The 26,331-nt window shown below is 42.6% G+C and overlaps 1 protein-coding gene across 1 annotated transcript in view; it reads left to right on the forward strand.

The window, feature by feature from the left end:
* Positions 1-1,257: 1,257 nt before the first annotated feature.
* The window catches only part of LOC102283914 (ATP-binding cassette sub-family C member 4-like), a gene marked incomplete at its 5' end in the record, with an annotated part of 162,023 nt that continues 136,949 nt past the window's right edge, over positions 1,258-26,331 (forward strand). Inside the window, 7 exon segments of the mRNA XM_070366897.1 lie at positions 1,258-1,415; positions 1,948-2,068; positions 14,290-14,514; positions 18,783-18,872; positions 19,897-20,060; positions 21,225-21,350; positions 22,914-23,163. Coding sequence (XP_070222998.1) covers positions 1,258-1,415; positions 1,948-2,068; positions 14,290-14,514; positions 18,783-18,872; positions 19,897-20,060; positions 21,225-21,350; positions 22,914-23,163 — 1,134 coding nt within the window.

The following is a 26,331-nucleotide window of genomic DNA, read 5'->3' on the forward strand; positions in this document are numbered from 1 at the left end:
TAAAGTTCCCTGAAAGTCTGGTGGGCAATATTTATTCCCCAACTGAGGCTGATGGTGACAGATCCAACAATCAGTAAAATTCCAGCCCTTTTGGATGTTTGAATGTTACTTTTAAAAATAAATGAATTTTCCAGAGAGTGATGCCGAGGAGGACCATAAGAAGAATCAATCTGCATTTTAGTTGGGAAGCTATTACTTATCTTGAGGTTGTCTTCAGAAGGTTGGGTTCAGAAAGAGGCTCACATGAGTGTTCTGGCTGAGGGGAGTCTGACAGGACTGTAAGTAGTTCAGGGTCCAGAGCCTGTTAGACTCAGGGTGTTGTGTCCATAAGATAACTCCCTGTAAAAACTTCTCTGTGTTGACAACTGATCTAAGGAGACCTTGAGACCTCAAGTTTGCAACTTCTTTGAATATTACTGGTGCTAAGACACTTCAGTCATGTCCGACTGTGACCCCATGGACTGGAGCCCACCATGCTCCCCTGTCCATGGGATTTTCTAGGTTTGAACACTGAAGTGGGTCGCCATTTCCTTCTCCAGGGAATCTTCCCAACCTGGGGATCGAACCAGCATCTCTTACATCTCCTGCTTTAGCAGACGGATTCTTTACCACTAGTGCATGTAGGGGAGAAGGCAATGGCAACCCACTCCAGTACTCTTGCCTGGAAAAGCCCATGGATGGAGGGGCCTGGTGGGCTGCAGTCCATGAGGTCGCTAGGAGTCGGACATGACTGAGCGACTTCACTTTCACTTTTCACTTTCATGCATTTGGCAACCCACTCCAGTGTTCTTGCCTGGAGAATCCCAGGGATGGGGGAGCCTGGTGGGCTGCCTTCATGGGGTCACACAGAGTCGGACACGACTGAAGTGACTTAGCAGCAGCAGCAGCAGTGCATGTAGGTATCCTTCAATCTGATACATTTCAGAAGATTTAAGTCCTCAGTAATACAGGAACATATCTGCAGCCTTACCCACAATGGCCATTCAGCTCTATTCTGCATGCCTGAACCACTGTTACTTTATTTTGATTTCTAAACATTTTTTTTCTTAATAATTAAAGCAGATGTACAATGTATGTTCAGTAGGCCACAAAGAGGCTGCTTTAATTATGTAATATATAAGCCAGCATGACTTTCCTATACCTAGAATGTATGTGTGTTTGTAAGCATATATCTAATTTTCCCCATATCTTTATATATTTAAAATGTAGACTTTTTTTTTTTTTTAACAATGTCCATGAATGTAGGTTTCTAATTAGAGATGTGTAATTTGGATATATGTCACTCTCCTTTTAATTTTTAACAGGTGGCTAAACCCCTTGTTTAAAATTGGTCACAAACGGAAATTAGAACCAGATGACATGTACTCGGTGCTTCCAGAAGATCGCTCCCAGCACCTTGGAGAAGAGCTGCAAGGGTGAGCACAGACATCAGGGAGAAGGGGAGAAAGAGTGAGAATTTCCACGTGGGGCTAAAGGTTTGGGGAGGCTTTGCCTTCCTCTGGGTTCTTCTGAGACTCCTCTCCTGACACTGCACGCTCAGCCCTCAGGTTGACCCTGGGCTTAGCCCACTTTGGAGGCCCGTGTTCCCTGTGCATCTGTGGGCATGGAGGGAGCCCACAGCCACGGCCCTGGAGGCCGAGCTCTGTCCCCGGAGGTGGGGTCCCTGGAGGAGGGAGTCTGCCCACCTGAGCTGCTTGTGACCTGTGAGTCCAGCAAATCTTGGCAGGAACTTGTTTCCAGAATCTGGAACTTTTGCCTCAAGGCCTGTTTCTCTGGTGCTTCAGAGTCTGCACTGCTTATCTTTTAGGAGCCCTGTGAGCAGTTAGCCAGCATCTATGGGGCAGCCACAGAGTGCCCTGTAGTGAAGGCTTATCTTCCCTCTGTCCCTCTCCCATTTTCCCTTTGGTGGACACACTGTTCTTTACTGTGCTTTGTTTTGTATCACAGGTACTGGGATCAAGAAGTGAAGAGAGCCCAGAAGGATGCACAGGAGCCTTCTTTAATGAAAGCAATCATAAAGTGTTACTGGAAATCCTATTTAATTTGGGGAATGTTTACATTTCTTGAGGTAAAAGATTTTCATACTGTGCACTGCTTTTTGGTGTATGTGTCTCTGTACTGAGGTGGAAGGGACCAGTGGGGGAGAGCCAGTGGTCTAAGGTCTGAGGATAAACCCTCATGGAAACATGATAGAGCTCAGAGGTTGTATTCATCTTTAGAATGGCGAGAACTGGACTCCAGGGGTTACTATTCTTCTTTTAACTGGTTAAAGAGTGTTGTGGAAGGATGGCCTTGAAATAAAAGACATTTTATATTATGGTAGAAAGTTCCTGGTGTTCAGTATAAACGCTGACTGATCTTTGACCAAAAGAAGATTCCAACAGCCTCAGGCAATATGTGCCCTGTGATTTAGAGGAAGGTAATTTGGACCCAAGCCCAGAATAAAGTACCTTTTATGGCGCTTTGTTATAGTTTAACAAGGTAAAAATTGTTACCTTGACCAGGTCACATCTGATAAATGCTTTTCTAAGAAGATACCATCGCCTTTCCTCTTCCAGGGGAACAGAACCCAGGGCCCTGCATCTGGACCATAGCTGCCCAGAACTCCTAAGAGCACACCTTTCCCCAGGCTGCCCCCTTCCCCGTGGGCTGGAACTGTGAGCAAAGCCCCTGGGGAGGAGCTCCAGCTTCACCGTGAATTCTGTGCACCCTCCATGCTGCTTTCTTTCCCTGGTTGTGGGAGCAGATTCCTGGTTGAAGGGGGATCCTGGTATCCTGGCATTGGCAGAGGGTGTAGGAGGGAATGTGCAGGGCAAACCAGAGGCAGAAAGCTGTGAGGTCAGTGACCCCCATGACCCTGAAGATCCTGGGTCAAGATCCCCAGAGGACAATCCACCTGGGGACACAGTGCTGTCAGCCCCCTGTTCTGGCTGAGCCTGCTGGGGGTCTGCTGCAGACCCCCTGGGGGCTCGTGCTCTCCGTGGTCCCTTAGTGCTGCCTTAGGGACACGGGCGGCGTGTGAGTGTGTGAGAGCAGGAGGGGTGGAAGATGCAGGTGCTGTGAAAGGGATGGAGGAGGTGGAGAAGGTGTGAGCTGTCCTCAGTCCATTGTGTTGGGGGTGTGGTGGGTGGGCCAGGTGGTTTACAGGTGGGGCAGGTGTGGCTCTTGTTTAAAGGCTGTGCTGGACTGAAGGGCACTGTGGGCAGTGGGCAGCTGGGCAGGTGAAGTCCACCCCACACAACTGGAGAGACAGAGTATCCTGTCAGCTCCCAGGTGACTGGATGGTCCTGGGGGATGGAGTTCTCACTGATTTCAGAAGAGGATTGGCCATTGTGCCAGAGGGTGGGACAGGTATGTGGGGCAGGGTGCCACCTTTGAGAGGGCACTGACCACCTAGGTACTGCAGTGCCTTGTGAAGGACAGGGGTGGGAGAGGGAGCAGGAGCCCGTCAGGCTGCCCCAGCCCTTCTTTGTCCCGTGTGCAGCTGTCCCAGTCATGGAATTTCTGCATAGTCACAGTAAGTCTGTTTGAAATACACAGGTGGCAAGCTGGTGTGGCCTGTTTGTGCAGGATTTCCTGACCTCACACAGCAGAGCTCTCATGAATTCTTATCAGGAAACCCTGGGGCCTCAGTGTCTGCCTGTGGCTCATGCCAGGTGCCTGGTTGGATGAGTGGCCTCAGGGTTTAATGCTGGATCATATCCTGGAGCAGGTCTCTCTCTGCTGTCCCTGGTTCTCTAGTTTCTCTTTGGTACCAGATGCAAAAGAGTCTTAAAGTCAGGTGGGTTCAAAGCAGAGCCCATGTGGCTGGGTTTGAACTGAGCTACTGGTTTTTCTTGCTGTTCTGGGCTGTTAGCCCTTGAGTGGGGTCACTAAGCCTTGGATGGATCCCATTCTAATATGAGTTCTGGGTCTTGGCTGTGGCAGCTCATGGGAGAAACAGACATAGAGAGAGAGGCCACAGGATCTGGGGTTCTTCCTGAGATGGAATCCTCCCCACTGTGGTGCTGGGAGTGTTGATTTCAAAGTTGTCCAGCCCCATTAATACTTCCTGCTGGGGTCCAGGAAGGCCAGGCCTGGGGCTGCATAACGTGCAACTGGTAGAGCCCTGGGCCCTTTCAGGAGGTTGGTCTCTGGGTGGTCATGGCGGAGAAGTGGGGAGTTTAAATTTAGGGGCTCATCTGTGTGGCAGTACTGCTAGTACTAGTAGCAGTGCTAGTTAGTTAAATAATTGATTTTATGAAGCAACTTCCTGTGTTGTGATCAATCTATACTGCTTGTTATTCTTTATATTTTAGATGGTGGAAGATCTAAACTCAGCCCAGGATTTTCTAAAACACAAACATGTTTCCTTTTTGATCTCCGGCCCTCTTTTAATCCCTCAGGTGCACAGAATGCCCTGTGGATCATCCATGATCCCAAGAAGTGTGGTCTTTCCACCCACAGCATGAGCAGGGCCTCCCAGGTACTCCTGGCAGCCCCAGTGGGAGAAAGCAGGGTGACGCCAGTCCAGAGTGAGGCTTTTAGGGTTTTAGGATTTTGAGATATGAAAACCTCTGTCCTATGAGAAGGGCTTCCCTTGTGGCTCAGCTGGTAAGGAATCTGCCTGAAATGAGGGAGACCTGGGTTTGATCCCGGGGTTGGGAACATCCCCTGGACAAGGGAAAGGCTACCCACTCCAGTATTCTGGCCTGGAGAATTCCATGGGCTGTCCTTTGAGAACTGAGGAGTATCTCTACCCCTCAGAGAAACAAGTACCAGGCTAAGGAGCACTTGCCGGTCACCCCTAATTAGAACAGAACAGCCGGAGAGCTCCCAGCACCCCTGGCCCCTGTGTGCACCTCCACGGGTACTGTGGGTGGGGAGGACAGGTCTCTGCCTGCCCAGGGCCCTCAGGGTGGAGAGGAGGGGCCTGAAGCCTCTGCCTGGGCCTGAGTCACAGAGACCACCTCCCCAGGTCATCAGTGCTTCTCTCTGAGAGGTGAGGTCTCCATTGCTGCTGTGTAAGTGGGGTGACCTCAGAGAGCCAGAGTGGGTTCACCCAGTCCCTTCCCCTGAGAGGGGAGGTGTTGCCGGGAGTTGTGTCCTTTTCCCAGGACTCTTAGAAGTGGCCCAGCCTTGTCTGGTCACTTGGCCTTTGTTTGAAGCCACTTTTGCTGATGGCCTCTGGTCCAGGTGGAGGCTGTGGGAAGCATGTGTGTGTGTAAATGTTCACTTTGGAGCTCAGCTAATGGGCAGGAAGTAAACAGAATCCTCTGCATCCCACAGTGGGCTTTGTGCCTCGACTCACGGCTGGTTCCCCAAGAGCTGAGTGGTCTTTGCATTTATTTCCCAATCCTTTCTTCCATGTGTCCCTCACTTTGCTCAACCCAGGAGTCTGGGAAGTGTCTGTTGGTGGCAAAGACACTGTGGGCTGACAGCAACCACTGAGGACCACACAGCAAGGGAGAGAAGGAGGAGGCCTTGAGCCAAGCAGAAGGGGACCTGCCGAGCAGACCTGCTGTGTGCGCCCTGCTGGTTCCTAAGAGCATAACATTAGCCATTAGCCATTCAGTTCAGTTCAGTTCAGTCGCTCAGTCGTGTCCAATTCTTTGCGACCCCATGAATCACAGCATGCCAGGCCTCCCCGTCCATCACCAACTCCCAGAATTTTAGGTGTTAGTAATATCCACAGTGATGACCTTGAGTTATAAATTAGGGTTTTATATCCACCTTCTTTTCTTTTTCTAAGCATATGTAAATTTTTAATGTAAAATTAAAAGAATTTTTTAAAATTGAAGTATGATTGGCTTACAATGTTATATTAGTTTCTGGTATACATCATTAGTGATTTAATATTTTATACAGTACATGATAAGTGTAGTTACCAACTGTCACCATGCAAAATTATTCCAATATTATTGAATATATTTCCTATGTTATATAATTCCATGATTTACTTATTTTTAAAAGTTTATATATTTATTTTTTGTCCCCAGTCCCCTTTTACTTATTTTATAATTTGGAGTTTGTACCTCTTAAGTTCCCTCACCTATTTCACTTGTTTCCTCCACCCCCTTCAATCCATTTTCTTTATGTAGTCAGGGAAGTAGGAGACTCTTTTTGAAAGATTGCATTCATAATGGTTAAAAATTGCAGCAATCTGGGTAGAAGTGAAACTTTATAGTCTAGAAAATTTGGTTTTACACATGACTTTTCTCAAGAGTTCTTGTTCCACTGTGGTCTCCTGTGAGGAACAATGAGTTTTCCAAGCCTTTGTGAATCCAGCCTCTGCCATTAAGAATAAATCTCTTACCAGGACTTCTAATAATAAAAGTGATGAAAAACCCTTGTTTTTATGGTGGTTTCAGAGCACTCTGAGCTGTTGTAACTCATTTAGTTGTCCCAGGAGTCCTCTGAGGGAGGCAAGGCAGGTATTTTCACAGATAAAGACCGAAGAGGGCACACGGTGGGCTTGGGGTCCTGTGACTGGCAGGTGGCCGACCTGGTCTCTGAGGCACTGTGCTCTGACTGCTAGACCCATGTTCTCTGTGTTCTGTCCTCTCCTCCCACAGCCTCCACTGAGGCTCAGAGCCAAGAGGAGCTGCTTTTCTAGAAACAGCTCTGGCCCCTCTGTCACCTGATTTCTATAGTTTTTTTTTTTTTTTTTTTTTTAATTTCCTGTAGATTTTTAAGAACATTTCAAAAATACAAAAATAGAATAGAATGAAAGGGTAACACAATGTGTCACTCCAGAATAGGGCATTCTGGCAGAAAAATTGTTGTGAGTTGGTTGTGTTTTTCAGAAATAGACACAGGAGAAACTCTGAAGACAGAGTAGAAGTTATTCTTCTGAGGGACATTTACACTGATAAAGGAAATCTCCATTTGTAAAGGTGTCTCCCTCTCTGTACCAGAAAAAGAAGGATGGCTCTAAATCACAGCAGAATCCTGTTGAAGGACAGTCTTCAAGAAGGATGAAATCTGTATAACACACCCAACCCTGCTGTAGTTTAAGCTGCTTCTCCTGCTAACCTCTCATTGGCACTCCATCACCTTTTCTTTTGTCTTTAGGGGGAGATGGCATTTAAAGTGGTGGCTTGGGCCATCTCAGGGAGTTACTCAGTTCTTCTTGATATTTCGCATGTATATCAGAAATATACATGTTAATAAACTTCTGTTTGATTTTCTCTTGATATTCTGTCATTCATTACAGGGATCCTCAGCTAAGAACTCAGAAGGGTAAAGGGAAATAAGCCCCTATGTCACCCTAAGTCAGCATCAATAATTGCCATAATGAGCAGTCTTGATTCATCTGAAACTCACCCTCACTTCCCAAGATTCTTTTAAAGAAGTTCCAAGACATCAAATCATTTTTATCCATAAATATTTTAGTATGTATCTTTAAAAGATGTGGAATCTCCCCCCTCTAAACATATTTAGCATAAACATTATTTTTATAGACTTCCCTTGTGTCTCAGACGGTAAAGCATCTGCCTACAATGTGTGAGGCCCAGGTTCAATCCCTGGGTTGGGAAGATTTCCTGGAGAAGAAAATAGCAACTCACTCTGGTATTCTTGCCTGGAAAATCCCATGGTTGGAGGAAGATGGTAGGCTACAGTCCATGGGGTCGCAAAGAGTTGGACATGACTGAGCACCTTCACTTTCACTTTATTGTTTTATGCATAAATATTAACTTTAATACCATTAGTATCTAGCCAGTGCTCACAGTTGTCTTTTTTCCCCTCTTCTGTTGGAAGCAGTATTAAATAAGGTACACTTGGCTGACACAGGTTATTCAGATTGCCTTTCTGTTCCCCTCCACCCCAAGCCTGTAGGTTGTTTGACCTGTAGAGATTCCCACAGTCTGGATTTGGCTGATCGCATCTCCCCCTGTCTCAATTAACTTGTTCCCCTGGCACCTTAGGTAGGTGTTTAGGTCTAGAAGTTTGATACAGCTCATTTGGATTTTCTTCACCCCTTTCGTCTATGTAGGAGGTAGGCTTGTATATCCCCCTTATAAGGTACATAACATCTTTTGTGTGTGTGTGTGTGTGTGTGTGTGTGTGTGTGATGTTGGAGCTATTCATGATCCTTGCTCAAGGTCCATTAATTTATTAAGGGTTGCAAAGTGGGGATGCTCTAAGCTCTTTAGTTAACACTGAACTATAGTGTTTATAGGGAGAGTAGGGAAAATAATTTTTTCCGTTTTTAAAACCTGTTTTCAAAATGGGGAATTGGTTCTCCTCTAGTGAGGAGAGGGCTAGTGAGTTTTCATGGTTGGTTGTTTGGTTTGGTTTTGTGAATGTCAGTTTGAGCTCATGGATTTAAGCATTTCTGATCTGCTTCAGTCCATTTTATTTGTTATGCTTATATCAATCTTGGGCCATCTTTGGGCAGTGGGAGTATATTCAGGTTGGGTCCTAAGTCTTTTGCACACACTCTAGAAGTCTTGGCTACTTTTTTTTTTTTTTAATGTCTTTTTTTGCTTGTTTTGTTTTTTTTGTTTTTGGTGTGACAGGATGTTTCTAGTTCATTTTGTACAGCATTTGCTCAGCCCTGGAATCATCCATTTCTCCAAGCAGCCCTGTCTTCTTTTAGTGTGAAATGGTATTTAAAGACTATAATCTGGATGTTAGAGGGGATATTGCTCTTGCTTATTGTTTCTTGGCTTTTTTTCATTAGACCAAGTTAGAATACATTTTTAAGGTAAACAAATATGTTTATATGGGTGTTTCCAATCCAAATCAGATACAGGACACTAGTTTTTTACTTAATCTTATTTTGCTTACATCTGTATCTCTTTTCTCCCATCATCTATTCTCTTTGTCCCATGTCTAAGCCCAATTCTCAATGATATCAACATAATTATTTATTTGTTTTACCTTATAATGTGACTTCTGAAAACATAAAATTTATCTTTTTGCAGTTATTCTGTCTTCACATGGGTGTATCATGCAGAGAATGTGTTTTCAAATTGTTTTGTTTAAAACCACTTTTGATAGTTCTTTTTTGTATGGCTCTTTGAACCAACAGGATGGGTAGATATATAGGTAGTTTTATTTAAATTTACTCTGAAATTTTAGGAATTGCTTTTCAAAAAATTAGTTCTTTTATAATTATAATTCTGTATAATGCTTTCATGATTCCAAAATCAAGACAAGGCTACTTTTAAAGAAGGCTGATATCCTTGTTAGCTCTATTCTAATTCTCCTTCTCCTTTTAGAGATAACTTTCCAGGCTAATTTTGACTCATCTGTTTATTAATGTTTTTTAAATATGGTTTTATCTGAAATTTTAGTTTTCCTACCATGCAGAATGAAAATTTTCAATTTCAATGCTGTAATCTCTGGACTTGGGTTTATAAAGATTTTTCTGGAAGCATGAAATGTGTCATGGGACTCTGGTTAACACTCTTTGTGATCATTGTAACTCCTTCATAGCAGGTCTGTAGCCATTCCAGGCTCAGATGCAAAGACAATGCAAGAGTGGAGGTTAGCAGATGCTTACATGGGGTTAGTTTCTGCATCCAGACTCTTCCAGGGAGAGGAATCTTCAGGCTCCACCCTAATCAGTTGAACCTAAACCAGTTTCTGGAGGCTGGACCTCGGGCATCAGAGTGCCCTTATCCCCACCCAGGTGATTCTAAGGTGCAGTCAGGATGAAGACCACTGTGTAAAAGAGGAGTGAAGGTTAGGATATCTAGAATGCTGGTGGGTATGATTTCGCAGATTCACTGCTTTTTCTCCTCATCTTTGGATTTTTCTCAACTCTACTTTAGAACTCCCCCAGTTCTTTTTTTTTTTTTTTTTTTACAATATTGTATTGATTTTGCCATACATCAACATGTATCTGCCACGGGTGTACACGTGTTCCCCATCCTGAACCCTCCTCCCACCTGCCTTCCCATACCATCCATCTGGGTCATCCCAGTGCAGCAGCCCCAAGCTTCCTGTATCCTGCATCGAACCTGGACTGGCGATTTGTTTCTTATATGATATTATACATGTTTTAATGCCATTCTCCCAAATCATCCCCCCATCCCTCTCCCACAGAGTCCAAAAGACTGTTCTATACCTCTGTGTCTCTTTTGCTGTCTCACATACAGGGTTGTCATTACCATCTTTCTAAATGCTGTATATATGCGTTAATATACTGTATTGGTGTTTTTCTTTCTGGCTTACTTCACTCTGTATAATAGGTTCCAGTTTTATCTACCTCATTAGAACTCCCCCAGTTCTAAAGATTAACTGCCTGTTCAATTTTTCCCTACAAGCTCACTCTTTTCTGCTTATATGTTTCACTCAAGTGTTTTTCTTTGTTAGCTTGCTTCTATTTTTGTGTGTTTATTTCCATGAATGAGATGTGAGGAAATTGGGTGAGAAATGTTTCAAGTACCTTAACTTGGAGGAGGAATTCTATCCACTGCAGAAGTTCTAGTTTCTAACTGAACCCTGCAAGAAGTTATCCTAAGAAGCAAAAGGTGGGACCCAATATCAGGTGCTTTCAGGAGGCTGAATACCAAGGACTCTATCAAGAAATGGCTACCACCAGTTTCCCTTGCAGTCCGGTGGTTAAGACTCCATGTACCCAATGCAGATATGAGGGTTTTTGATCCCTGGACTGGGAACTAAGATTCTGCATGCCACAGGGTGTGGCCAAAATAAAAAGTCTGCCTCAGAGACTCAGACTGTCAGATAATCCTGAATAATGGATGTTGCGGTATTAAATTCAGCTCTTTTAAAGATCCTTTATGATTTCAGAGCTGTGAAGAATTCTTGTGAAAGAATAAGAACTATATTCTCAATTGGTTTGTGGAAAGAATATGCATGTGGTATAGATTGATGTCAGAGAGGAAAGGTTTAAGGGACAGTGTTTGACCTTGTTCCTGCTTATCAAGAAAGTTTTAATTCGGTTAGCTTCATGATTGATAATGAATATTTTCTCAGTTGTTTTATTTCTTATTAGTTGATGGTGAGAATCGGGAATGTACAGATGAGAGAATTCCTTGGTGGTGTCTGCCCACACCAGTGTACATGTGGTGGGGGCAGCTCCCAGGAATGGCTGCCACCAGTGTCTGTGTCCCCAGGGTGAGCCACAGCCACTCCTTGCCTCTCTGAGAGACTCTCCAAGGCAAGCAGAGTCTTCTGAAATTCAGTCTACCCTTGGGATTCACACCACTGTTTCATTTGGAGTTAATATTTGGACTAGAGCATTGAGCATATGCAGGAGTTAATCTTCTGGTAGCTGGACAAACTTTTGCCTGGTTTGCCTCAGACAGTTTTACCAAATGTCAGAAATGGAAACACTCACAGATTACAAATGCTGCTGCCAGCTGTCCGGCTCTCCATCTCTAACCTTTCTTTGTGTGTGGAGGGGATGGATTTACTCAGTCTACCTTTCATGGCCTCAGTCACGTCTGCCCTGTGTGTTCTGGAAGCTTTGAAGAATCATATTTAATATGTGTCTTCTTACTCTGTATATGTACTTGGGGTTTTGTTTTCATAATTTTGTGCTATTCATTATTTTGCTTTCTATTTTTTCTTTTTGAGAGAAATTACTGGAAAATTGTTTTTTACTTGCTGCTATTTTTCATATGGAGCATAATATCAATTTTCTGTTTTCCATAGTTGCAACTTATGCCAGAATGGAAATTCCTTGTATGTTATACTTTTCATCACTTCTCTGAATTGCCGTGACAGCTCCTTGCTGGAGGCAAAGTTGTGTGTGTGTGCTCAGTCACTCAGTTGTGTCTGACTCTTTGTGACCCCAGGGAATGTAACCCGCCAGGCTTCTCTGTCCATAGGGTTATCCTGGCAAGAATCCTGGAGTGGGTTGCCATTTCCTCCTCCAGAGGATCTTCTCAACTCAGGTATTCAACCTGCATTTCCTGTGACTCCTGTATTGAGATGGATTCCTTACCATTGAGCCACTGGAGAAAGTCCCAAAATAATAAATGACTCTCCCCCCAAATTGCATCAGTAACAGTTCATGTTTGAAGTCCTTTGCTATCTTTTTGAAAGATAAGAAATTTTCTTTCCCAATTAAATAATAATCATTATCAAGAATAAAAAGAATTCATAGATGAGTGGAAGATATGAGCCATGAAGTGGCATTATACCTTAATGAGGCTATTTCTCCAACTGTTTTTTGGTTTTTTTTTGTTAATATTGATTTATTTGGCTGTGCCGGGTCTTAGTTTCTGCATGTGGGATCTACTTCCCTGACCAGGGATCAAACCAAGTTTCCCTACATTGGGAGTGTGGAGTCTTAGCTAAAGGACCACCAAGGAAGTCCCTCAACTAGGTTATTAAATATTGTTTCTCAGTGAAAAACTCCAGATGTGCTTAGGCAGTAATGACCTGCCTTTATTTACACTCCTGTTTGCTGGATTTATTGAATTTATCCATATTATCTTAGGTGAGTGCTATTACTCTTATTTCTCCTATAATTACAAGGATGTTGGGCTCAAATGGAGAGCTGAGTAACAGGCAACAGTGTTTCCCAAATAGAATCATAAGTTTCAGGAAAGTTTTGGATGGCAGATATTACTGCTGGGCTTCTGGTGGTTTGTGGCTCCAGCACTGGACTGCCCTTGGCAACACCTGGGCTGGGACTGCCCGTGTGTACAGTTTGATGTTCTTGCTTCTCTGTGTGAGCCTCCACATTTCCATCTCAGGAAACTGTAAACAGTGTGTTTGACAATCCACTGTGTGAAGGACTCTTCCAAGAGCTCTCTGTGCCTCTTGGGATGGATGACAGGACATTGTGGAAATGTATCAGTTATATTTTACTCAGGTCTGATCATCTTACTTACACTTCTTCAACTAAATAGTGTTCCCTTTATCCTCTATCGTGGATGAAAATCTCCATGAGTTCATGGAGGGAGAGGCAGTTGGTGCAGCCTGTTAACGTGTGTCCATTTGTGTAGAACAAGACAGGAATGTTAAGGTTTAATGAGACCCCCATGTGAGGGATGGGGACATCTTTTGATAAATATCCTGATCAAGCACTGGTTGGCTGAGCAGAAAATACTTGTTTTTTTTTTTTTTTTTTTTTTTGGTGTTTGGTGTTATGGATTCTCCTTCCCTCCTCTTGTGTGTGGGTTCCTTAGCTTCAGACAGACAGAAGAGAGCTATCAAAGCATACTGGTCAGGTAAGCAAAGCTTACCCTGTCTGTGTTAGTAAGGCGGGATTGCCAAAAAAGGAAAAGCCCTGTTCCTGAAAGACTTCCAAACTTTTGACATTTTGTCTTTTGAGAAGTCTGTGGAGGAAATGATATTGCGGCCCAAGGCGTTTAGTTTTGGTAACTTGATTTGTTGAGTGATTTTCCTTGAAGGTGAAGAAGGGGACCTAAGAAGAAGGGGGCCTTCAGGGGTGACTAGAGAGAGGAAGTAGGTTGTGAGGTGGAGTGGCTGTTTGGCAGGGTGGGTAGGTGTTGCTGTTCCTTTGCCTTTTTCTTTGGGAAAGAAACTTGCTTTCCCTAAGTCTTACTCAGGGTGGAAGCCTCAGTGCACTCTGAGTCAATCGGTGTAGGCCTTGGGAAAGAGAGGATTGGTAACATTTCTTCCAAACCACCAACTTCAGTGGATGGTGGATCAAGAACTATGGAGACATGATTTTTTAGCTTGGCCTCCACCATGTTTAATTTTTTACTCCAAGGAACATTCCAACTTCTAGAGGGTAGAGGCATAGTGAGGCAGTGCTCTCGGGAGCTGAGAGCCTGCAGAGCTGCCAAACCTGGTTTCTTTGTGGTACTCCAGCCAAAGCCGGTTTCCATTCCCTGGATCTACATGTGGAGTTTGGGGTAGAAAAGGGAGGATGTGTTTGTGCCAGTGTCTCGCTTCATAAGGATTCATGAAGAAGGTGATGAAAGCGTGTCTCCCATATGTGAACCACATTGACTTTCTATTGGGCTGGGACATTGAGAGTATGGGGGACAGGGGCAGGCTGCCAGCAGGCTTGTTCCTGTGGAAGCAGATTTCTTCCTCTTCTTCTGCCACCTTTTTCTTTATTCATCTTAAGGCTCAGTTGGTATTGAGCCTGTTTGTGATATTTGTTGAGCATCCACGGTGTGCTAAGCACAATGTACTAAGGCTTTACTATGTTTGAATGGAAAATTTTGCCTTAAGGTTAAACTGTTGCCTGCTTGTCTTATAGGAGATAATAAATCTGCATACTTTTCTTTTAAATTAGTCACAAATGTAGCATTTTGTCAAAATGTATTTTAAATATGCTAATGATAAAAGTAAATCTTATGTAAAGAAAAACTGACATTTCTAATTAAGACTTTTTTTCTTTTCTTTTAGGAAGGCACCAGAGTAGTTCAACCCATATTTTTGGGGAAAATGATTAGTTATGTTGAAAACTATGATCCCAATGATTCTGCCGCTTTGCATGAAGCCTACGGCTACGCGGCAGGGCTGAGCACCAGTGTGCTCGTGTGGGCCGTTCTGCACCACTTGTGCTTCTACAACATGCAGCTCGTGGGGATGAGGCTGAGGGTAGCTGTGTGCCATATGATCTACCGCAAGGTGAGTGTTGCTCGGTACCACGGTGTGTACCTCCCCTGAGGCATCAGAAACATTTTGGTAAAGTTCTCTGTAAATGATGATAGAAGAATTGCTTTTGCAATCAGGAGACAAGGTTCAATTGTTCTTGAAGATCCCAAACAGTGGCAACCCACTCCAATATTCTTGCCAGAAAGTTTTCTTTGAGCCTGGCAGGCTACAGTCCATAGGGCCCCAGAGGGTTGCACATGACTGAGTGACTGAACAGAAACAGAGAAGCTTATTTGCATCAAGCCAAGTTTTTTGTCCTTTAAGCAAACTTTACAAATATATAATAAAAAATTTTCTATTGAGATCAGGTCAAGACTGCCTTTGATGACTTTGATGGCTGTTACACAATATCTACTAAATTTGTAACAAAATCTAATTAAAAAATATGTACCAAAAATATCACATTGATTTTCAGTGTTTTCATGCCAAAGTAGTATTGATGGAAAAATTTTTGTTGTTGTTCATTAAAACCTTCATTTATATCAAAGTTGTATTTGAAAGTGAACTTCAGTGGTTGGATTAAATCTAGGAGATTTAATTTATAAAATTAAATATAGGAGACCAGAATGTGTTTGAGAAAGGGAATGATTATATTTTTATATGGCCCATTTACTCATATTCAGTAAAATTGTGTTAACTAAAGAAAAATATAAATAGAATCTATGCATATACAGACTCAGTCACTATATTCTATAATTATGATTGTTTTAATGGTATTAAAGAAAATAGTTGGATATTTGGGATAAAACTTGAAATTTTCCATTGTCCTTGGCAATTTTGGAGAGAATTTATGGCAGTTTATTCAAATTATTTTCATAATTAAATATTTCCTTTTTGTCTTTAGCATGCATTATAGCAGTTTTAATAAGACCTGATTTGATGTGTTCAGTGATTTCCTATTGAGAAATGCCATAGAATTATTTCATAGTTTATTCTGGTCTTAGCTAATATAAAAAGAGTAAGGATTTCGGGTGTCTTTACAAAGAAATTGCCACAGATACACTATGTCAGGAGCTGAAGACTCCATATAAACTTGATCCTGTGTATCTTGTTGCTCTGGGTTGTTTGCTTTTTTTCAAATCCTTACTTAATTGTATTGTATACTTGAAAGTTGCTGAGAGAGTAGATCTTAAGTGAGCTCACCTCACATACACAAAATGATAACTACATGAGATGATGAATATGTTAATTGGTTTTAATACAGAAATCATTTCCCAATGTGTATTTTTAACAAAACATCATGTTGCGCACCTTAAATATATATAATTTTTATTTAAAAATCCTTATTGAAAACTAAACCAAACAATTTAAATCAAAATTATTGCTTCTTTTACCTGCTTGCTACTTATCTAGACATTCTGTTTCTTAGGAATGCTTTTCTTTGCAAAATGTAAGGTGTCTTCTCATCTTTCCTTGAGCAGAATCTTATTAATGTCAGGGCTGTGTGAATCCAGGGCCCTGACATCTCACGGTCTGTGTTTGGCTATTGCACGTGAGCAGGTTTCCTCTTGGGTGACGTGGAAATGGCAGCGGTGCCCGTCCACTCTAGTCAGGGGTCTTCCTTGTCCTCCATCGTCATCTTGTGTATGTGCGTGCTTGCTCAGTCGCTAAGTTGTGCTCTGTGACCCCATGAACTGTAGCCTGCCAGGCTCCTCTGTCCATGGACTTTCCCAGGCAAGAATATAAGAGTGCATTGCCATTTCCTCCTCTAGGAGAGGTAGATTTTTAACCACTGAGCCACCAGGAAAGCCCTATTCTCTTTCGCAGTCCACCATTTAGCAGACAAATACTTAGATTTCCCCACAAATGATGTTTGTCTTCCTAGATCATGCTTAGCTCCCATGAATATGCATGAAATTCACCAGAACTATACTGTGAAAGCCTTAAGTTAGGTGTGAGGTGATGGTTCAGTCAAAGCTTACTCTTTACTGTACAGGTGAGCCATAGTCCACCTGTTTTTCTTCTTTCCAACTAACACTTTGGAACATCACCTTTGGGAAATCTGATCTGACCTGGCACGTATGCTTGTGTGAATGTAAATTTCTCCCAAAGGTGTTCATTTGCTGGCTTGATTATGCCTGAAAGAACTGTCCCTGTATGAAGTCAGGAATTTTAGAGGTTAAACCATAGACTTAATCTGAAATTCAAGAAATGTGGGAAAGACAAATTTCCTTGTGCCTAGCCTTGCATCTAGGGCATCAGATGTTAAAGAATCTGCCTGCAATGAAGGAGACCTGGGTTCAATTCTAAGTCAGGAAGATCCCCTGGAGAAGGAAATGGCAGCTCACTCCAGTATTCTTGCCTGGAGAGTCCCACCGACAGAGGAGCCTGGCGGGCTACAGTCCACAGGGTTGCAAAGAGTCGGACATGACTGAAGTGACTTAGCACCAGACCAGCCTTGCATCCAGAATCCTGCTGAGGTGCAGAAATAGGACACTTCTTTTTTGAAGGTTACAGGTGGGCTGATTCCTAGGGGCAAATCTGGTGCTACAGAGCAGCTCTGAACATTTGTGGCTCTTATTCTACTTCTAATCCCTGGTCCTGGGAAGAAGTCACATTGGGTGTTAGAAATGGGATGGCTACTAAGCTCATAGTTGTAATTTGTCTGCACCATTGGTTTATGGCTGGGGCACATCTCCAGGAGCTCTCTAAGGCTGCACATCTGCAGCTTCCTAAAATTCCCCATTCAGCATTTTAGTGTTCTTTTCAGCTGAACTTGGAATGATCTTTCAGGAGGTATCGTATGTAAAATGACTTGTTTATTCACATTTCCACAGCTTTGGTAAAATTACTTTTTATCATCATTATTTTTTAAATTGTGGCAAAATATATACAATATAGCATTTACTATGTTAACTCTTTTTAAGTACACCGTTTATTCACATCAAATACTTTCACATTGTTCAGAAGTTCCCTCCCCTCACCCATCACCATGCTACTTCTTCTCTCTCTGAATCTGACTACTTTAGGTGCTGTGTATAAGTAGACTCACACAATGTTTGTCATTTTGTGTCTAGCTTATGTCATGTAGCACAATGTCTTCAAGGTTCATCTGTGTTGAAGCCAGTGCCAGAATTTAATTTCTTTTTAAGGCTGAATAATATTCCATTATTGGAGAAGGAAATAGCAACCCACTCCAGTACTATTGCCTGGAAAATCCCATGGACACAGGAGCCTGGTAGGTGACAGTCCATGAGGTTGCAAAGAGTCGGACATGACTGAGCAAAGGCAATCAAAAGGCAATATTCCATTATAGGTCTATCAGTGGATTTTTGGATTATTTCCACCTTTGGCTATTGTGAACATTTGCACACACGAGTGCAAAAAGATCAAGTTTGTGTGTTCAGTTCTCTTGAGTACATCCACAAAAGTGGTCTTGCTGTACTAGATGCTGATTTTATGTTTACTTTTTTGAGGAACTGCTATACTCTCTTCCATCACAGCTATACTGTTTTACATTCACACTTGATTGCTGAGTTTTCTGTTTAACTCAAGGACTAAATAAGAAGTTTTTATGAACCATGACATTTTGTTTGCATCAGAGCCTCCACTTGATGGTTTGTTGAAGCAACTCATGGTGTCTGTTCAGGTTCCTCAGCTTTCTAGGGCATTTTTCAGAGGTTTTTTTTAAATAAAGGGACTGTGAAACACAGGCTGTGTTTTTTAAATTCAGAAGACTGGCATTAAAAACAGAGGTTCCTCACAGGAATAGTGTTTTGAGCATTATACTCATTTCAGAATGAAAGGGAATGAAGATTCCCTTTCATACTCTTCAGAATGTAGATTCCATACTCTTTAGAATGAAGAAGCTAAACGAAAAATGTTAAAATGACATCACCCACAGAATTAATGATTGATTCCAGATTTATAGCCCAAGTCTCTTATTTTATTTCCTTAATGCAGTCTCTCTACTCACGTCTAATTTGTCTCAAAATTACTTTAGTTGACCCCTAAGTCTAAATCTACACCCTTTACACTTCAGGCAGGTCCAAGTTCACTGAGAAACTGGGTGGGGAATTTGCTTCTACCTCCCTCTCCTCCCTTTGCCATCCTTGCTGGTGGGGCTGCCACCACACTAAGTTAAAGGCTGAAGAAGGGTCCCTAGAGCCCCGCTTTCAGGGGTCATCCTGCTCCTGCTGACACCACTCAAGACCCAGGAATGCATGCTCCATTGTGTTATGTCTAAGATGACTTGGTATCACCTTAGGAATCCAGTTTTCTGTCTCCCTCTCTCATTTCAGGCACTTCACCTAAGTAGCTCGGCCATGGGAAAGACCACCACAGGCCAGATAGTCAACCTGCTGTCCAACGATGTGAACAGGTTTGACCAGGTGAGCTGTCCCTGAGGGATCCTCTTCCATGTCCTGTCTTTCTCACTGGGTTAGGCTCATTTGGATGCCAGGTGCCAGCATTTGGTGTCAGCCAGGGTTCTGTTGAGGACTTAAGACAAGTGTTCTCTTTATCCAACTCTCATTTCCTCTGTGTGCAACTTAGATGTAATAATGTGGGTTGTAGATGAGGGTTTTGTTTTTCTAGTAATAGACAGGCAGCAGTGTTGCCCGGCTCAGTGAGTGTCCCTAGGGGTCCTCCTGGCATGGCCCTTCTTGGCACGTGGAGTCAGTGTTGCTGCCTGAACTGTCTCCCTCCTGCTCTGGCTGATGAAGGCCTGGTGGGCAGGGGTTGTTCTTTCCCCTGTGTCCTGTTCAGTGCCTACTGTATAGGGAGCCTGTGAGGAATAATGCCAAGTGGGTGGCCCTCAGCCAGACACAGCCTACTCTCTTCTGTCCCCTCACACTTTTTTTTCCACTGACTTTATGAATAGATCACAGTGTCCAGGGCCTTGTAGCTGTTGGTCAGACACTTCTCTTTCAGTTATTCATTCATCAAGCATGAAATAAGACCGCTACTCAGTTTCAGGGTTGAATATGATTTAGTTTTTGCTGTGGAGAAACCACAGCCCGTTAGGGAGGTAAGTACACAAATAATTACTGGAGAGTGTGGTACTTACCATAATATAAGGTTTTCTTGGGTGCTAGAGTGAGATGGAAACAGAATATAGAGTGCAGTGAGATGTTGGGAATGCCCTGAGCTCATCTGTGGTGTAAACAAAATCAACATCTTCCTTCAGTGCTACTGGTCGGGTTCTCCCTGGATGTCCCTGAAGCTGGCCCTGTGCTGCCCGGAACAGCATCATCTGGGGTGGACACAGGTTTCTGCTTTAGCAGGTTTAAAACCCACTGAGATATCCCTGTTTAGGTTCCTGTCTGTTCTTTCAGAGCAGATTGTTTCTACACTGTGTCTTTACTGATTTTGATTGTATACAGTCCCAAGAAGGCTTTGTCTTTTTCTTTCAAGGTAATGATGTTTTTGCATTATCTGTGGGTGGGGCCACTGCAGGCTGTCGCAGTGACCGCCCTGCTCTGGATGGAAATAGGAATGCCGTGTCTTGCTGGGATGGCGGTTCTCATTATTCTTCTGCTTTTGCAAAGCTGCTTCGGGAAGTTGTTTTCATCACTCCGGTAAGAGAAACACTGGTTTAAAAAATAGGTGATATGTGCTTGGTAACATCTGCAGTCTGCCAATGAAGTTGATGCTTCTGTTCAAAAACAAAACCAATGCCTTCTCTAGTCTCTTCTTTGCATGGGTTGTAGACCCTTCAGGCTTAGCCAGTGGAGGCTCCAGCCTTAAGCTGAAGGCTGATCGTTAAACAGAAAAGGTGATGGCATTCACTGGCTCCTCCTGACACTGTACCTGAATAAGTAGAGAGTCCTTAAGAAGAATTTACCAATATCCAAGTTATTTAAACATGATTAAAAAGAGTAATAATTTTACAGGCCCATTTCTAGCTGCATTTATTTTTGTTAAGCTTGTTTTAGAGCCACTTTCAGGTAGTGTATTTATGTCTTGTTGTATTTCAATGCTTCCATTAAGTTATAGGCACCCCAAGGGCAAGGTTGACCTTAATTATGTCTTTATACAGCCGCACAGTCCCAGCAGCATATGTGATAGAACAGTGGCTGGTGATGAAGGGCCTAATGGTGATGAGATAGACCTGAAGCAGGTCTCAGAGGGTTGGAGGTGGGTCATTGTCCAGGTTGTCAGATGATGGAGGTATTGTGCTGTTTGAAGATTTTTTTCCTTGAGTTTTTTCCTTCTATGTGTGACTTTACATGTGATATTTTTGTCTATTTGAAATTTCCTATCCTGTCTTTGTTGTGGAGAAATGTTCCTTATCTTTCAAGGCTCTGTTCCAATGCTACCAGGTCTCTAAAGATTTTCTTGCTCTCTTTTCCCAGTGGAATTAACAGCCCCATCTTTTCAGCTCCCCAGAATTTTACTCCTATTTTTTTACCTCATAGACTCTGTCTTCCTGGTACGTCCCCTTCTGCCTTCTCTGCCCAAGCACAACCTCCTTGGGAAGATGGTTTGTATCTGACTCCTTTCAGGTCTTCCTTAGCTGATATGGCAAGTTCTCCAAGTTGCTTCTTGAATGGGACTGAATGGTTGACTTCCTAATTGAAGATTTTCTGAATTTGTACTTTGAGTAGGACTTGCCTGTGTTGTCAGCTCAAAAGAGCTATAGAAAATAATTTGATCACTGATCCCTCCCTGTGCCCACTGTTGCTGCTACAGAAAGTTATGCTGTGATCACTAAGGCTCATCTCTCACATCTGTCCCCTCAGGAGTAAGACTGCAGCTCTCACAGACGACAGGATCAGTACCATGAGTGAAGTTATAAGTGGTATCAAAACAATAAAAATGAATGCTTGGGAAAAGTCATTTATAGACGTTATTTCCAGACTGAGACGGTAAGTTGTTTTTGTTTTGTTTTTAATATATCACAGTGTATGTTTGTACTGTTTTATTTCCTATTTTTACTAAATGGTTTAGAAATCTTACCAAGTTTTCATATTAAGGTAAATTTAAATACTACCCCACCATCCCTCTATATGTGGCAGGAGGGTTAAGCGGAATAGTAGAGATGTTATTTTAAGCTGCTCTTCCATTTACCATCTTCTTGAAATACATATGATTCTTACTTATACAGAAATGAAATTCCAAATACTTCTTAATACTGCAAATTCCAAATAAGCAATGATTCTAAGATATTAGTGTTTGAGATGATATTTAAACTAAAGCTATAATATATGTTAATGTAGCATAAATGGAAGGGGTTATAGATTGAGTGTACCTGTATCAGGCCAAATATTATGGATCAATATTACTCATTCCAAACAGAGCCATGAAAATACTATTTCTTTGTCTTTGTTTTATGTTTGTAGACTTTTTAAAAAAAATGTTTCATTTAAATATTTGATAAGTGTTTATACTCTAGCACAGGGTACTTAGAATCTTCTGGGAGTACCCTGTCACCTCTCACTTTGCAGCTTTGTGGGGACCCCACTCTCTGCTGGAAATAATCTCTCATATTCCTTCTTCTCTGGTCTTTGCCAATCCTAACTGACTCCTGCTCATCTTCTCAGGGTCCACATGTGTGTGACTTGTCCTGTCTCTACTGCTCTGAGTTACATGACTCAGCTCTGTGCTCCTGTGGGGATGTGCTGGCTGCCTCTGTCTAATGTCTTGGTGTCTCACAAATTTTGTGTTTATTCTTTTTTAAAAATGTACACACACATCATACTACATCTTTTTTATTTCTTTATTCATTTATTTTTGGTTGTGCTGGGTCTTCATTGTTGCACACAGGATTTCTGTAGTTGTGGTGGGTGGGGGCTGCTTTTTCATTGATGTTCTTGGGCTTCTAACTGGTGGCTTCTCTTGTTGCGGAGCACAGGCTCCAGGTGCACAGGCTTCAGTAGTTGCAGTAGTGCACCGGCTCTAGAGCTCGGGCTCAGTAGTTGTGGCTCACAGGCTTAGTTGCTCTGCAGCATGTGGAATCTTCCAGACCAGAGACAGAGCCTATGTCCGCTGCATTGGGAGGCCAATTCTTATCCATGGGACCATCAGGGAAGTCCTGAGGTTTATTATTCTTTTCCTCTCCAAGTTCATGAGGTCCTGGTGGGGGTGGGCATTTTTTTCTGTCATCAATGAGGAGCCCAACACAGGATATGTGGTTGTGAATGCTTGCTGAATGTATGTTCAAATCCTGTCAGATTGAGCCCAATTTTTTAAAAGTGTGACAAGACATTAAGACTTCATTTAGTTGGAAAAGTGAAGTGGTGATGAAGTGTGTAGTCCTTGGTTTGGAGCAGAGTCCCAGGTGTGCACTCTGAGTGTCTCCATGACATGATTGATGGTTTACCTTAATCTGTGTCCACTTCCTAAAAAGGGGACACTCACACAGGGCACTTGAATTCATGTGTTGGATGTCAGTGGTTCTTAAAAATGCTATTTCCTACTGTCCTTTCTAGGAAGGAAATTTCCAAGATTCTGAAAAGTTCCTACCTTAGAGGAATGAATTTGGCATCATTTTTCGCTGTCAGCAAAATCATGATTTTTGTCACCTTCATCACCAATGATCTCCTTGACAACCTGATTACAGCCAGCCAAGTGTTTGTGGTGGTGACACTGTTCGAGGCTCTGCGGTTTTCGAGCACCCTCTACTTCCCCATGGCTGTCGAGAAGGTGTCAGAGGCCATTGTCAGCATCCGAAGAATCGAGGTTTGGTGACAGATAACTTTTTTCCATTGCAGGTGGATTCTTTGTAAATTGCCTCCTTTTCTGTGGTGTCACTGTGTTCCAGTTAGGTGAGATTTACCTCTCTCAGTGTCAAATCTGTCAGTCATTCCAAACTGTCTTACATACTCCTGTCTCCTCCTAGGTAGAATGCATTACAAAGAACGTAGGATCCCTGCTCATTTAGGGGCAGTAATATCAATAGCAGTGGCACAGGCTCTATGTGCAGTGATGCCTGCAGGGCAATTAAAGTGACCCAAAGCAAGAGAAGGAAGGAAGCAGACTGCATCTCCTGTGCTGACTCAAATGAGATTTGTGTGTGTGTGATGAGGTTTCTATACTATAAAAAAACTATTCCCCATAAAACAGATCAGCCATACTGGGTCATTTCTGATTCCCTGAGTTTATCATTCTTTCTTATGGAACTTCTAGCAACACTGATAAGGGATGGTCCATGCATTTTACAAAATTTCTTTTTCATAGCTTTCACGGCTTGAAATAAGACATTCAGGAATATCCTTGGACTGTAGTGATGTAATGAGTGACACAGTAATTTGTCCAAAATGAAAGCTTCATGTGTGTGTTGTGTGGGTGTGGTTTTATTATTGTTGATATTAGTCTAATTTTTCTTAAGGCCTTTAACTAACTGGATGAGGCCCACCTGCATTATTGAGGATAATCTGCTCTGTGCTTTACTGAGAGTCTACTTATATAAGTGTCCATCTCATCTGAAAAATACTTTCACTGTAATACGTGTTTGAAGAAGTGTCTGGGGACTGTGGTTTACCTAAATTAATATAAAAGTAACCATCACACCCTCTTGAATCCCTGTCTCCTTCTTTGAGCTCTTAGATGTGACTTTGTCCTCACTAAGCCAGGTGTAAATGGATTTCTTTCCCTCCCTGAGCTCCAGACTTACCTAAAGGGTAGATACAGTGCCTCGTTCATCTTTGTAGTCCTCTCAAATAGCAGATGCTCAGAAAATATTTAACTTCCAGCTTCATCATGTCTGGACTCTTGCAAATGCCTAACCATTAATATGGTTATAGTGGAAAAAGTAATAACTCTGATTATTTGGTAGATTATGTGATACACCAAGAACTGTTACATGAAAAGGGTCCTGCAGAAGGTTTTAGGGAATTGTGCTTAAATATTTGGGTAGGGTTTTTTATTCCTTTCCCACCAAAATGCAATTGAACTGTCTGAGGCTTGAAATTTCTTCTCATGTAGATGTGTGCAGTAATATTAGAATTATGACCTGGGGAGAACATTGAATATTCTGGGGCTGACAAATTTTCTTTGTCAGGCTGCTTCATGTTCTGATGAAGGAAGCACTTGTGATCTGAGCAGAAAACCTAAAATTTCCCTTGTGTATACAAGATGTCTGGCAGGAAGTTGGTCTAGGAATTTAGAGATCTGTCAGCAGTAGCTGTTTTCAGTAAAGATGGGACCAATGGCTGAGAATAAGAGTGGTGAGAAGAGTAGGTGTTACCGTGGGAAACTGCTTCCTGGTGAAGTGAAGTGAAGTCGCTCAGTCATGTCCGACTCTTTGTGACCCCATGGACTGTAGCCTACCAGGCTTCTCCATTCATGGGATTTTCCAGGCAAGAGTACTGGAGTGTGTTGTCATTTCCTTCTCCAGGGGATCTTCTCAACCCAGGGATCGAACCCAGGTCTCCTGCATTGGAGGCAGACACTTTACCCTCTGAGCCACCAAGGAAGCCCTTGCTTCCGGGTGGGTTGAAGTAATTGGTGTAAGATCTTCATTTAGATATTAGATGCTTTTTCAGCCCATATAGTTTCTACAACCCTTTAAAATAGTTAGTTGTCTAGTTCATCAGAATTACGTAGTTCAGTTCAGTTCAATTCAGTTGCTCAGTCATGTCGGACTCTTTGCAACTCCATGGACCACAGCACGCCAGGCCTCCCTGTCCATTACCAACTCCCAAAGCCTATTCAAACTCATGTCCATTGAGTTGGTGATGCCATCCAACCATCTCATCCTCTGTCGTCCCCTTCTCCTCCTGCATTGACCTTACCCAGTATCAGGGTCTTTAAACCTACATGATCATACTTGGGAGTTTCTGATTCACTAGGATTTTTAATTTTTTCCCCACCAAAATTCAGTTAAAATGTGTATGAGGCTTGAAATTTCTTCCCATGTAGATATGTGCAGTAATATTAAAATGATGACATGGGGAAAACTTTGACTTTTCTGGGGCTGACAAATTTTCTTTGTCAAGCTGCTTTGTGTTCTGATGAAGGAAGCACTTTTGATTTGGGCAGAATCAAAAGTGATTTGAATGGTCTAGTGGTTTTCCCCACTTTCTTCAATTTAAGCCTGTATTTGGCAATAAGGAGTTCATGATCTGAGCCACAATCAGCTCCCGGTCTTGTGTTTGCTGACTGTATAGAGCTTCTCCATCTTTGGCTGCAAACAATATAGTCAATCTGATTTTGGTGTTGACCATCTGGTGATGTCCATGTGTAGAGTCTTCTCTTGTGTTGTTGGAAGAGGGTGTTTGCTATGACCAGTTCATTCTCTTGGGAAAACTATTAGCCTTTGCCATTCTTCATTCTGTACTCCAAGCCCAAATTTGCCTGTTACTCCAAGTATTTCTTGACTTCCTACTTTTGCATTCCAGTCCCCTGTAATGAAAAGGATGTCTCTTTTGGGGTATGAGTTCTAGAAAGTCTAGTAGGTCTTCGTAGAACCATTCAATTTCAACTTCTTCAGCATTACTGGTCACGGCATAGACTTGGATTACTGTGATATTGAATGGTTTGCCTTGGAAATGAACAGAGATCATTCTGTTGTTTTTGAGATTATATCCAAGTACTGCATTTTGGATTCTTTTGTTGACTATGATGGCTACTCCATTTCTTCTAAGGGATTCCTGCCCACAGTAGTAGATATGATGGTCACCTGAGTTAAATATACCCATTCCAGTCCATCTTAGTTCATTGATTCCTAGAATGTCAACGTTCACTCCTACCATCTCCTGTTTGACCACTTCCAATTTGCCTTGATTCATGGACCTAACTTTTCAGGTTCCTATGCAATATTGCTCTTTACAGCATCAGATCTTGCTTATATCACCATTCACATCCACAACTGGGTGTTGTTTTTGCTTTGGCTCCTTCCCTTCATTC

This window comes from Bos mutus, unplaced genomic scaffold (assembly GCF_027580195.1).
Source record: "Bos mutus isolate GX-2022 unplaced genomic scaffold, NWIPB_WYAK_1.1 CTG242, whole genome shotgun sequence".
In the NCBI taxonomy this organism is placed as follows: domain Eukaryota; kingdom Metazoa; phylum Chordata; class Mammalia; order Artiodactyla; family Bovidae; genus Bos; species Bos mutus.